Source organism: Lipotes vexillifer, unplaced genomic scaffold (assembly GCF_000442215.2).
Source record: "Lipotes vexillifer unplaced genomic scaffold, Lipotes_vexillifer_v1.1 scaffold695, whole genome shotgun sequence".
Lineage (NCBI taxonomy): Eukaryota > Metazoa > Chordata > Mammalia > Artiodactyla > Lipotidae > Lipotes > Lipotes vexillifer.
The window spans coordinates 669,908-684,296 of NW_006798057.1; the positions used below are offsets into that span (position 1 = coordinate 669,908).

A 14,389-nucleotide genomic window follows, 5' to 3' on the forward strand; every position below is an offset into this window, starting at 1 on the left:
GGGGGGGGGGGGGCGCTGAGGTGTTAGTTTGCCTCTAGGTACCACTGAGTAACCACTCAGGGAGCCAGGGGGCAGGTTGCACGATTGAGGCTGAGGTTTGCAGTGTAGAGAAAGCAAAATAAATAATGAGGAAGGAAATCCCTGTATTATTATTTGTTGGTTCTTATGCAAGGGGGTTGAGTAGCTCCTTTTATTCCAAGGTGAAGATTTTTCTTTTCTTTCTCTGACTCGAGTCACAGAAGAGACAAAAGAGGTGGAAGCCCTCACTCACAAGCCACATTTCTCTCTCTCTTCCTTGCAGACCTGAACGGAAGCGGAGGGAGGTCATGCAGGTCACCAACACCACCATGTCCAGCCGGAACAGGAACACCACGGTGGTGGACACCTACAACATCACAGACCCGGAAGAGCTCGAGACCGAGTACCCTTTCTTCGAGAGCAGAGTGGATAACAAGGAGAGAACTGTCATCTCCAACCTCCGGCCTTTTACTCTGTACCGAATCGATATCCACAGCTGTAACCACGAAGCTGAGAAGCTTGGCTGCAGCGCCTCCAACTTTGTCTTTGCAAGAACCATGCCTGCAGGTACGGTGTCATCCAGCTCACCCCACGCCCGACTCACAGCCTAGCGGAGACTATGATTTGTAGACACAGAGGCCGACACCCAGGGCGATGACCCTTAGTCTCAGTCCTGCTTATTAAAAAACGGGTGGTCATTTGCAGGCAGCTTGGTAGCCCAGCAGCCCAGGGAATGGAGTTCACGCATCACGACCCCACTCCCACCCCAGTCTCTCCATACAAAGTACTCGAGAGCAGGGAGCTCGATGCAGGGTCCACTCTTTTCCTTCTCCTTGGTTTGCGTTGTGCGTTCCCATGGCCCTTTCTTGCCAGGTCCCTCCTGAGTTCTCAAGTTTCAGTGAAATCCCCATTTAGCTGCCTTGATTCAGACTGAGTTTTGCTCCTCAAGGTCCGCTCCCAAGCAGCCTTTAGTCCTGCTTGTTTGGTCTTCACCTTCCCCTTGTAAATTAGAAGCTGCCTGTGGCTTAGACAGCCCTACATCCATCTTTCAGGATGAGTGAACCGCCCGGTTCACTTCCTTGCAGAGCTGGCAGGTAGCGCAGAGCACAGTGTCTGCAGTCTGGGAGCGGGGCCTCCTAGGCGCAGTTCTGGCACCGACGTGCTGCTGCCAGCCTACCCGGCCTTAGTCTCCTCACCCTCCCAGGAGAGAAAGCCCAGCTGATTTCTCAGTGTTGCCCAGCTAGAACTTGCAGTGACATTGCTCACCACTTGGCTTACTGCTTTTAAGAAGCAAAAGCAGGAGAGCAGGCACCCCAGCCTCACCCGGCAGCTTCAGGAATCGCTGATGAAGGCAGCGAGCTTGCGCTCAGCACCAGCTTCTTGGCGGCTCCCTCCCAGGCGGGCTCGGGGACCATCCTTTACACCTGCGCAGAAATTGCATCTGCCGCATGCAGACACAGAGCATGAAGGATCTGGGTCCCGGCTTGGAGGCTGGATGCCGCTGCTTCTGCTCACTCAGCACCTTTTCGATGATGCTTGTGTTTGATGGCATCGCATAGAAGCCGAGTAGCAGACCTAAGTGACTCAATTTGCCAAGATTTTCCTCCTGCACTTGAGAGTAGGCTTTTTTGTTGGGAGACTGAGGGGAAGAGAGGGTATGGTGGCATCTTGAGACTTACAGGTCATTCGGTTGCTTCAGTTCCAAAACCCCTGCTGTGTGTGCGAGGCTAGGTCAGGAGTTGTTGCTGCAGCCGCTGTCCGCAGTCCTGCACAAGGGGTTGGGGAGGGTGTTCTTAGGCTAGTCCAGTGTTTTTCTCCCTCCCGGAGGACTCGAATCTAACTTTATCGCCTACTTCAATTGTTGTGCAGAAGGAGCAGATGACATTCCTGGGCCAGTGACCTGGGAGCCAAGGCCTGAGAACTCCATCTTTTTAAAATGGCCAGAACCTGAGAATCCCAATGGATTGATTTTAATGTATGAAATAAAATATGGATCACAAGTCGAGGTAAGACTGGGGCACCGGCCGTGTGTGGGTGCGTTTCTGTTGCAGGTGTAGCGTGTGTTACACTTCAACACAGGGCACCTCCTGGTTAGCTGAAGACTTTGAACAGTAAAATAAGGAGGTAAGTCAGTGAGGATTCAGGTCTTTTTACCAACTCTATGCTCTTTGGGGAATTCTCACAGTGTGCGAGGAGCTGGCCTATCCTCACCCTCAAGAAACTGTTTCTTTGCAGAAAACAATATTTCAGCCTAGAGATTGGGCTTAATAATTAATCTTTCTGGAACTCTTTTTGGTTAAAGAAAGAAGGTTTGGTTAAAGGTCGGGCGTGCTTAGAGTTACTGGAGGACTGCCATAATATAAGCCTGGGTGTTTTCCCTTTTATTGCAAATTGGGGTCAGTGTTAGGCGGGAGGCGGGAGGCGGGAGGCGGGAGGCGAGAGGCGAGGCAGTGTGTCTGTGGGAAATTGACACATATGTTTTATTTCCTCCAGGATCAGCGGGAATGTGTGTCCAGACAGGAGTACAGGAAGTACGGAGGGGCCAAGCTAAACCGGCTCAACCCGGGGAACTACACGGCCCGGATCCAGGCCACCTCTCTCTCTGGGAACGGGTCGTGGACTGATCCTGTGTTCTTCTATGTCCAGGCCAAAAGTAAGGCTTGTGGAGGGAGTCGCTGGGAAAACAGAAAGCAGGTGGTGCTGGGACTGGGGAAACCTGGGTCGTCGTCCTGGCTCTCTGGTTTTCTGATTTCTGTCGGCCACCTTTCAGAAGAGTCACACTTTTGCCAGCACTTCATCTAGGAGCTCAGGCTGGGGAGCTGCCACACCTGGAGTCCCTACCTCATCTGATGGGCAGGGAGATGGTCTGAGGCCCTCTTTTGAGGGAGACAGCAAGGGGCCCGTGCTCTCAACTTGGCTTATGTCCAAAGCATTTTACAAAGCATTGAATTGACCATTCTGCCTCCTGCCTCGTCAGGGATGCTAACTGGGGCTCCGACTCAGGGCTTAGAATCCTAAGGGGTGACAGAAACCTGGGGACCTTCTGCTCCAGCCTGCTCCAGGGCAGGAGTCGCTGTGACGGCATCCCAGGCTGAGGCATCACCCCTGTCACTCCTCAGCGGTAAAATAACAGATGCACTTTTAAAGCAGCAACACACTTTGAAAGCGCACAGTGGTCCCTGTTTGGCACAGAGACTGGGCCATGTGGTGAGTTTATGCTCAAACCATCGACAAGACAGAATTCTTAGAAGGCCATTCTAGGCGAGGATTTTAGATTTTAAAAGTGAGTTTTGTAAAATGTATGAGCGCAGTACTTGCTTGGCCAAGAAAATTCAGTATTTTCATTTGGTGACATAAATATCCCTTATTATTTACATTTTGAGTTTCTGTTATTTTGTATTAGAAACCAAATTTTTAAGATTATTTCATGTTCAGATAATGGGATCAAATCTGGCATAGCACTATTCCTGACTGCTTCCATGAGAAAAAGCAGTCCCGCCTCGCTTAGTGGTGCTACTTTTGGGTCAGGTGGGCAATTCCCACTGCCCTGGTTTCTCCTGGTGTCCACATCTGTTCTACTCTGGTCTGGAGTCTGAGTTTTTAAATTCAGGATTCAGTTGATCCAGCAGTCCACCTGGTTAGCGCCTAGTCCAAGACATGCATGGTATTTGGAAGTCTACACAGTGACAGATACCAAAAGAAGGATGTGCGGGGATAGAATTGCAGACCTTGAGGTAGCCTTTGATGAGCCTGGTGCTGTGTGAGGGGTAAACAGATGCTTGAGAAGATAATTCCATCATCTAAAATAGTCTGAATTCTCCATGTGGTCCATTTTACCTACTCTTCCAGTTGGCTGGTGCCACACACTCCAGCGCCGGAACTTTCACAATGTTCCCAGAGCCCTGCCCGAAGCAGTGGCTTGTTTTCTCTCTTCTTCTCTCCTCCCCTCTCCACATCCATCCCTTAGGAACAGAGCCTAGGTTTAGAGGTCTAGCGTGATGCTGTGTTCTTTGAAACAGCAGCATTGGCTTCTGGGGTTCAGTGACCTTGGCTTATCTGCAGAGATGACAGGTTCCTCTCTGCCAGTGCTCCCGCGTTTTTAACCCTGTGAGTGCCGGGAGCCAGTGGGAAACCCAAGAGCCGCTCTGATGGCATCTTTCCAGCAGGAGTTGGCATACACCATGGGGAAATTAAATCTGCATGCCTGCTTTACCGTTGGGCAGTTTTTCCTTGTGTCAGACAAGATTCTCTCCTGCTGTGGTTCAGTCTCCCTTCCTCCTATTCAGTCCTCAGAGGAGATGGAAGCTTTGGAAGCTTGCTGGCAACTGCTCTCCTTTTAGGAACCCTTCATGTGCTTGAATACTATTAAACTACTCCTTAGGCTTTTCTTCTCCAGACTAAATAATCTCAGGTTTGGGGCCTTTTCTTGTAGCCCAGAGTCTCATAGAACAATTTCCTAGCCATTCGGACATTTTGTTCTTCTCTGGATGTGTTCCACTTTTTCCATGTCCCCGTTGAAATGTGAAACTCAAAAAAGAATAGGGTACAACTTGACCAGTAGTATAAGTGATAGAGATAGAAGGAATAGCCCTCGGGGGCAAAAAAGAAACTCCACTAGCTTCCCAAAGTCCGTGTTAATTTGCAAGTATTTTCGAGAATTAGGAAATGCAGGAGGCTGTATCCACTTTTAGAATTATTTGATAAAAATATCTTTAATTAAAAAAATTAAAATAGCTTTAATAGTCCTCACAGAGTAATAATAATAGTAGTGTTTAGTAGCAGAATAATCATTGATGGGTGATCTACAATAGATGTAACTTGGTCCCCAGTGAGTTCCAACTTCATTTCCACATACGTGGGTGTCCCACAGGCAATTCGGACGCCTCGTGCACAAAACCAGAATCACAGTTGCTACCTTCAAAGTCTCTCCATCCTTTGTTCCTCAGCTCAGTCCGTGACCCCGTAATCCACCCACCACCCAAGCCAGGAACCTCACAGCCACCCCTCCCCTTTCCTTCACTCCTGCCACCCACTTCTCATTCAGACCCACATCTCATTGATTCTGCCTCTGAAATACCTCTGGAATCCAGCCTCTGTAGCCACCACCACCACCACCACCACCGCCTCAGCTCAGAGCCTCCAGGGCGCTTGCTTCATAGGGAAAATAAGAGCCAGAGGCGACGGAAGCCTGGGTTCCAATCCCTAGGTCATGGCCAGCCAGCTGCATGTGTGACCCTGGGGGGGACAGTTTATCTCTGTGAGGCTTTCTCATTCATAGACAAGGAGCAGTGATTCCTTGGTGAGGTCTGAGCTGGGTGATGCAGAACATGCCCAGGGCCCCCCCCCCCCACCCGCTGCCTCAGACAGGGCAGGGTCTCCTCCCCACTGCCAGCCCTTCCAGGCTATCCTCAGGCACAGCCATCTCTCCCACACAAATCCCACCAGTTCACTGTGGGGCTGGAGAGTTCTCACTGGTTCCGCTTAATCTGCAGAATGAAGTTCAGAGTGCTTAGCTTGGACAAGGCCCCTTAGGAGCTGGCCCTGATTTCTCTCCAGTATCATTTCCAACCATCCTCTGTACTTGGCGAGCTTCCCCCGACTCCCTTCCCCTCTCCCTTCCTCCCTGCATCCTTGCAGCATGTGTGGTCCACTTGTCTGGTTGTTATGCTACCTATGGACGTGCTGATTACCAGCATCTGACAGAATTTTCAAGTGTGTAGATCAGCGTCCAGCCTGCCATCTGTCATCTAAGAGCTGAGGATGGTGATGAGCAGGCAGGAGCTCTGTGATCTCAGGCTTGTAACTATAGACTCTGATGTTTGGGGCGTATTCAGAGCAGCTTTGGCAAGGGGTGCCATCCAGTTACTTTTTGTTTTTTTTTAATTGTCTGTGGAACTGTCTTGAGACAGATAAAAGTCAGTACAGCTTGAGCACTATAATACATAAGAATCTATTCTTTTTTTTAGCAAATGTATGCAATTCCTCTAGTAGTCATCAAACTGTATACAAAGATTATTTTACTTGAATCCATCATTTGAACTATTTCAGAATACACTGTACTTTGAAAATAAAAAAGACTTTACTCCTCCATCGGCACTTATTTAATCTTTTTACAAATAACTCAGGGTTTGTTTGTTTTTTTTTCTTTTATGTACAGTACTGTTTACCTTCAGAACTCCTAGTTCATGATAGGCAATAAAGGAATTCTCAGGGATTTTTTTTTCCATACTTCCAGCTAAATATAAACAAAGGACACGAGCAGTTTGTTCACCTCATGACATTTTCTTGTTTCCCATTTGTTTCTGCAGCAACGTATGAAAACTTCATCCATCTGATCATTGCTCTGCCCATTGCCGTTCTGCTGATAGTAGGAGGGTTGGTTATAATGCTGTACGTCTTCCATAGAAAAAGGTGAGTGACTTGGTGAAAAGTTCAGATACTTTCTATGTCTGACTGGTTTGATGATTTAAACCCAAGTTAAGATGAACTTTTTGGGAAGTTTGAGGAATTATCTTATGGATCAGAAAACCTGATTTTCCAATCAAATGTACAGAAAAAAGAGAATATTTTCTAATGATTCAACAACAGAAAAAGACTTTTTCTTTGGAGTCTGGATCATCCCCACACTGGTTGTCCCATCACAGATACCGCTGCTTGTGCAAAGCTTTTTCAAACATGATATTTTAACCCTGTACATCAAATAAGCCTTTCAGTTTCCAACAAAGTAAAGAAACAAATGTTTCTTAAAAAGCTCTAATTTGAGGCCGTTGAAGAAGCCAAAAGAGGCGTTAGCAAGTGTGGTGGAGCTGTCCTGACAGTACCTCCACCACCCCTTCCCGGTCCTTAATGAATCAGAACAAATAAAACTGAGGTAACAAAGATGAAAGTACATATAAAAGTATGTGGGGATTTTTTTTTTTCTAACATGAATTTCATCCTTTTTGACAGAAATAACAGCAGGCTGGGGAACGGAGTGCTGTATGCCTCTGTGAACCCGGAGTACTTCAGTGCAGCCGATGGTAAGCTTCTAAACTACAGTCACTGTCTGGGGTCCCAGCTCAGGAGATTTGGGGAGTGTTACGAATTCAGGGGAAGAGGTTTGCATTATTTTGAGGGACCTTTGGCCTCAGATCCATCTTCATTAACACTTTTTTTTAAACCAATGTTTTGAGCAGTTCACTGAATATGTCAAAAATTCTGGGACTGTCTGGGCTGCCCCAAGGAAAAATGGGCTTCAGAGATGAATGTGGCCAGCACAGTAATCCATTTATTTAATTGCTTGAAATTTTACACTAGAATGAAAAAAGCTGTATAATTGTCAACATCTAGTTGGAAGATATGCTGCAGCTGACAAAACAGTCCTTTTAAACTAGTTTCAGCTTGAGTTTCATGTCATTATAATTGTCTTTGATCACTATGGCTTCTCTGATTTTTGTATCTTGGAGATTTTCTGTTCATTCACTCCTGACTGGGGTCTTAATGATTCTTACCCTCATGGCCTGTTCACATTCCCTCTGGTAGTAACTCATGAGAGCCATTTAGTTAAACGTCTGAGATGGTCTGACTTAGAAGGTTTTTTTCCTTATTTGCTGTCTTGTCTTCCAAGTTTGCCAAAATCCTAACTTTCCAGAGTAAGTTAGGGTGAGACATTGGTCACTGGGTACCACTAACTGGCACTTTACTAGAGACATTCACAAATGCCATCCCATTTGATCCCTACATTCCTATAGGATGGGTTGTCTGATGCTCATCTGTCTGTCAGTGGGGTAACGAGGCTCAGAGGAGAAACTCACCCTGGTCACAGAACTAGGCAGTTGAGAAATCAGGATGAGGCAGCCCCTGGCATCTTGCTGACATGTGATGCAGTCGCTGTGGGGAAAGACTGTGAGGTCCTGGGGGCTGGGGAGACCGGCCAGCTGGCCCACAGGAGCAGCTGGCCAGGGTTTGTCAAGTGAATAAATAAGTGCATGGAATCGGCTGGATGTATTTAGAAAACAGGTTTGCCTCACTCATGCTTCACAAGTGGAAGTGTGTGTGCAGGAGACGTGAAATAAAGAGTCATGATTATTCTAACTGCTCATCCTGATCAAATGAGAAAACAATTTAAAAGCGGTATATAAGTGAGTAAAGTTTTATTACTGTGATTTCTTTAATAATTTCTAATTCAAATTGTGTTTACAATAAAGCCAATCAAAAGCAGACTCCTCTGAATGTGAATCAAGCGTAGAATAATGAGGACATTATTCTTCTTTATATAAAGGTCTCACAAAGTTGTATTTTTAAAAGACATATATATGTACACACACACCTACATGTCTGTATGTATGTGTGTGTGTGTACATATAAGGCGCAGAGAATGTTCTGGAAGGATACACACCAAACTTAAAAGAGTAGCTACTTGGGGAGAGGCTCTTTTTCTTTAAAAAAAAAAGAAGAGAAGACAATTTTTATGCATTGTTTGAATAAATAATAGTTGTTTTTTTTAGCCAAGTAAGGTGAGGAGTCATCACACACTTAATGGAATTTATAAGGAAAATGCAAGTCCACTTCCCGCTCTATCAGTGTGGGGTAAGGCTACTGCAAAAATCTGCTCGGTTTTGAAATAAAGCAAGAAGTTTGGCATTTGTAGCTTTGACTGTGAAGGATCCAGGAAGTTTAGAGAGAGCACAAATACAATCATATCAGACTCTAACGGCGATTTGAATTCAAATTTTGTGTCTTTCCAGAGTGCCTTCATAATATTTCTTGATTCTTTAAAAACAAAACAAACAAAACTTATTGTCACCCAGGCCAACAGGTAGGAAGACTGTCACCTTATTTGAACTTAATTTATTCAGCCTTTTGACAAGCATCTTATAGCTAGTTTCCTCAAGGGGCAACAAAATGACATTGCAGTTCAAAAATGCTTTAAAAACTTCTCTCTCCAAAAGCTAATAATCTGCATGTCACCATTCTCCAGAGTACACTGAAAATCCCCTCCAGGGAAACGCTGATAACATTGTGCACGTAAACCTCTCCTGCCTGGCAGGGCTTAGGACTGCTGGCTAAAGTCAGAGCTATTGGGTTGAATCAGCTACCTCCCAGGGAATGAATGTGATTGGTTTTAACTCCATGTTTCATGGTGTGTTACATCGTTAATTCTGATTAAAAGCAAGCCTGGATTTTCAGAGATAAATGGATATATACAGTGTCTCTTTATACTTTCTGAGGGGTATCAGGAAGAGTCTTATCTACTGGGTTGTCTTGCATACTTACTCTTCTAAGTGAGCATCAGTCCCTTCTTCAGGGCTATAAACTGTCTAAGCCATATGGAGGTTGTAATTCCATTTGTGAAATTCCTGAACACATACATACGTACTATGAAATACAAAAACGTATGTGAAAGAAAATTCTAGATTGATTAACATAGTCCATATTGGAAATTCCTTAGAGGCGTAAATTGGTGGTATCTCCTGGGCCTAATTTATAGACATCTTTGCTTTAAGATATCACTTAAAGGTAGATACCTGGGAGTTGGGGGTGACAGAATACAGCTGTCAATCCACTGCTTCTCTTACATCCAGCCACAGGCCCACGGTTAACATCTGAAAGCCTAAAGGCAAACAGATGCCATCCCAGGTCCTCAGTCCCTCTGCGTTTCTTAAGCCAGGACCACCTCTTTCCTACCAGTGGAGCATGCCAAGGATTCCCCTCTCAGGCAAGGACGTAAGCACACAGCATTAGAAGAATATGATAATAATTGAAATTTCTTATGGAGCTGTAGAACAGATTGATTTTATTTTAGTTCTCACCTACCCATCAGAGTGGTAGGATGGATCTTCTGTTTTGTTTTCTTTCTTTCCTCCCTTCTTCCTTTCCCTCTTTCTTTCTCTTTCCTCCTGCCTAGAATTATTTATTTTCTTAAACCAAATTGAATCTGACCAGAAGCATAGGCTGGACAGGAAATCATATTCAGGCTTAGTCATTACCCAGCCCCTCACCCCAGTGGTGGGAGGTCCCTGAGTTCACAGGCCCCAGACCTAAGCCCTGGGAAGGTCCTTCTCATCAGCTGTCCCTCCATGCTGGTCACCACTGAATGCCCCTCAGTGCCAGAGCTCAGTTGCTTCCGTACCTTATTCATCCCCCCAGGGTCTCTGGCAAGGCCAGAGAAACTGTACAGACTAGAGCAGAGCTACCAATGGAAATATAGGGCCAGTCCCATAAGAAACCTGAAATTTTTCTAGTAGCCACATATAAAATAGGAAAAAGAAACAGGTGAAATACATGTTGATAAGGTTTTCTTTAACTCAGTATATCCAAAATATTATCAGTTTTAATATTCAGTCAGTAAAAAAGTTATTGAAATATTTACATTATTTTTTTAAATCCAGCATGAATTTTATACTTATAGCAACATCTCAAATTGGACGACTTTCTGGTTCTTATATGCTGTTGATATCTTTGAATTATCTAGAACTCCTTGAGGACTTGAAATTTTAGTGTTTGACTACACAGTGGCCTTGCTGAAATCCACAGCCTGTGGGAGATTCCAGAACAAGCCATATCCTTGTCTCCTAATGTTCTCCTCCGTGGGCTCTAGGAAGTGGCATCTTGCCCTCTTTGGCCTGGAGTTTGCCCAAAGCATGTTGTTTCAGTTCTGGCCTCCTCTTCCCCAGTGTACGTGCCTGACGAGTGGGAGGTCGCCCGGGAGAAGATCACCATGAGCCGGGAGTTGGGGCAGGGCTCGTTCGGGATGGTTTACGAAGGTGTCGCCAAGGGCGTGGTCAAGGATGAGCCTGAGACCAGGGTGGCCATTAAGACGGTGAACGAGGCCGCCAGCATGCGTGAGAGGATTGAGTTTCTCAACGAGGCCTCGGTGATGAAGGAGTTCAACTGTCACCATGTGGTAAGAGAAGGGCCCCCACGTGTTGGGGAGCACACTTGTGGGTTTGCTGTCTCGCCCTGTCTTCTGTAGGGATCCCCCCGCATCACCCCACTGTTCCTTTAGACACTGTGCACACGAAGGTTCTGGATGTGATGCAGGGCTGGCCCGTGAGCCCCAGTGGCCCGTCGTACAGGCTCTGCTCTGGGCCAGATGGTCCCAGCGGTGGGAGAGCCGCAGTCTGGGCAGCCCTCACCCTCTGAGCCCTTCTCTCTGTCCTTCCTCACAGGTGCGCTTGCTGGGCGTGGTATCCCAGGGTCAGCCGACGCTGGTCATCATGGAACTGATGACCCGGGGGGACCTCAAAAGTTATCTCCGGTCTCTGAGGCCAGAAATGGAGGTCAGTTTTGATTTTCACTGACATCCCATGTTAACTGTTCCTTTTCCTTTAGAACCTTCCCCCAGAAGATACTGCATCTTTAAATCCATTCACTTTTCTTGCCCCGTGCTTGGTTCTTGGTCCTGTATATGAAGGAGTTCCCTGACTAGAGAGAGACCTGGATCTTTTGTGAGAGGCACTTGCCAGTCCTCAGGTACCCTGTTACTCAAACCCCTGTGTGCTTTTGCTGCTACATCATTCCCTCCACCCCCAGTCACCTCCTCTACCACCATCTCTCCCTGACTCCCACTCACAGACCATGTCTGCGCTGCTCCCTCCCTGGAGCCTTTCCTGCCCCCGACCCCAGCCAGGAGTGCCTGTCTCCTCCACTGCCTTCTCTCCTGGACCAGCTTTCTCTTGTTTGGTTCTTAGTGGATCCCCATCTAGCCCATTATGTTTCCTGTCCATCCCAGACCCAGTGTAGCTCAGTGTCGTGCTTGTCAGAGTTCACTGTCAGGTTGACTTGATTCTTGTGCCAGGTGGTTTCCCTCCCAGCTCTGTGCGCAGACACCCACTCACTCACAGGCCCACACCTGACGTGTGCCCCTTCCCCTCCTGTGGGCAGTCTGAGCCTTTGAGCCGGGGGAGCCCCATTTCTCAAGCCCTGCATCCACATTTCAGGCTTTATCCGGAATCACTGTCTTGCTTGAGCTTCTGAATGATCATCACCTCAGCTGCACAATGATCTCTACTTAGTATCAAAAAAATATCAATTTGTGTTATCCTGGTGTATCTCCATGAACCCAGCTTTGTAACATTTGGAGGAATGGCTTTTTTTTTTTTTTGCGGTACGCGGGCCTCTCACTTTTGCGGCCTCTCCCGTTGCGGAGCACAGGCTCCGGACGCGCAGGCTCAGCGTCGTCCATGGCTTACGGGCCCAGCCGCTTCGCGGCATGTGGGATCTTCCTGGACTGGGGCACGAACCCGTGTCCCCTGCATCAGCAGGCAGACCCTCAACCACTGCGCCACCAGGGAAGCCCTGGAGGAACGACTTTTAAGAGTAAACTGGGTGATAAACACTTAGAAGTGATACCAGCCACATCTGCCTTTCACTTGGCTGCCTTGGTGGGTTTCAAGTCCTCACCTGGACCCTGACTTTGCTGCCTGTTGAGGAAGCTTTGGGTCTGCTTTTGTGCCTTGGATCCTCCCCTTTCTCTACCCTTCTTGAATGTCTGTAGCCTTTCTCTGTTTGAGCTTAATCTTTTGTTTTCTTCTTTTAGTTGGCAACTTAATCGTCTCCCAAGTAGTAGTTCCTTAATTTTTGTTCCAAGCACTTGTTCACACGTGGCTTCCTTTACTCACAGCAGATGATGCGTGTGGTTCTGCAAGGTCTGCGAGGCCCAGTGTGGACTGAGGCCCCGAGCAGGGCGGTTTGCAACACACCCACCCTCTGCTCTGCCCAGCGTGGGTCCCCAGCTCCCCTGGATCTTAGTGCCTTTTCTCAGCTCACTTTGTTTTTTTGTTTTTTGTTTTTTGGGTTTTTTTATAATGTATTTATTTATTTATTTATTATGGCTGTGTTGGGTCTTCGTTTCTGTGCATGGGCTTTCTCTAGTTGTGGCAAGTGGGGGTCACTCTTCATTGCGGTGCGCAGGCCTCTCACTATCGCGGCCTCTGTTGTTGCGGAGCACAGGCTCCAGACGCGCAGGCTCAGTAATTGTGGCTCACGGGCCCAGTTGCTCCATGGCATGTGGGATCTTCCCAGACCAGGGCTCGAACCTGTGTCCCCTGCATTGGCAGGCAGATTCTCAACCACTGCGCCACCAGGGAAGCCCTCAGCTCACTTTGTAATACACAAGCCAGCACAAAGGAGAAAAGCTTCATCAGCTGGGTAACTGGAGATGTGGCAGTATGTTTCTTATCAGATTCATTTAAGGCACCTCTGAAAACTCTGAAGCACTTAACTTCCTTTGTACCCAGTTTCAGGCACAGAATAAAAATTTGCAACACATAGCCCTAGTCCTGGCTCTGCCACTACCTGTCTGCGTCCTCAGGTGGCTGCTTCAGGCTCTGGGCCTTGGTTTCCTTATGTGTAAAATAAGAAGGTTGGGCAAGATGACTACTAAAGTCCTTTTCAGATTAACTTTATTTTTAAAAAATTAACTTGTTTTTTAAAAAATTTATTTATTTTATTTATTTTTGGTTGCATTGGGTCTTTGTTGCTGCGCACAGGCTTTCTCTAGTTGCAGTGAGCAGGGGCTACTCTTCGTTGCGGTGCGCGGGCTTCTCATTGTGGTGGCTTCTCTTGTTGCAGAGCACAGGCTCTAGGTGCCCGGGCTTCAGGAGTTGTGGCATGCAGGCTCTAGAGCACACGCTCAGTAGTTGTGGCGCACGGGCTTAGTTGCTCCACGGCATGTGGGATCCTCCCAGACCAGGGCTCGAACCCGTGTCCCCTGCATTGGCAGGCGGATTCTTAACCACTGTGCCACCAGGGAAGCCCCCCAAAAAATTCACTTTTAGATTTGTCAGATTTAAAGTTGTTCTTTCTAACCCATGTCAAGTATAAAAATACATATGCTTATCCTGTGGTTTCATTATATTCTACTTGGTATCTTCCCCCAGTGAAGATTCATTCATTTCCCTCACTAAATGCGGATGCTTGTGTATACGCGTCTTAAGTAGCTCTAAGCAAGTTAAATATTTCTGTTTTCTAAGACGTCTGAAAGAATGGCAGTATTAGCACCATGAACTGACAGAATGTCAGCCCTCTCCTTCAATACTTAAAATCAGGTTCTATTTTTTGATTCTGTTTTTCATCTTAATATTATGAAGCGCCACTTCTAATAAGCGCCTAACTTAATATTCCACAACTTAAGTATTATGAGCATAAAGTTAACATTTTACCTGCCAGTTTCCTGGTGTACCATGCATATCTAAAGCCCTGAAAAGGTTAAAGGGAATGTTAGGTCCTGAGGGAAAAAGGCTCCTCTAAGCAAGGCCCCTTTGTAAAGGAAGGGGGTAGTTTTGGCTTACCCTTCGGGTCATCACATCACTTCCCCAGGCAACTCAGTAATGAGGATTTTAAATCACCACAGACAGTCCTGATAGTAGCTTCAGAATTCCAAGTGTAG

The 14,389-nt window shown here is 46.8% G+C and overlaps 1 protein-coding gene across 1 annotated transcript in view; it reads left to right on the forward strand.

Moving 5' to 3' along the window:
* IGF1R (insulin like growth factor 1 receptor) overlaps positions 1-14,389 on the forward strand; it is a 314,191-nt gene that overhangs the window by 279,597 nt on the left and 20,205 nt on the right. Inside the window, exons 11-17 of the mRNA XM_007470089.1 lie at positions 302-585; positions 1,888-2,024; positions 2,512-2,671; positions 6,327-6,429; positions 6,967-7,037; positions 10,674-10,903; positions 11,169-11,279. Coding sequence (XP_007470151.1) covers positions 302-585; positions 1,888-2,024; positions 2,512-2,671; positions 6,327-6,429; positions 6,967-7,037; positions 10,674-10,903; positions 11,169-11,279 — 1,096 coding nt within the window. The remainder of the gene's footprint in view (positions 1-301; positions 586-1,887; positions 2,025-2,511; positions 2,672-6,326; positions 6,430-6,966; positions 7,038-10,673; positions 10,904-11,168; positions 11,280-14,389) is intronic.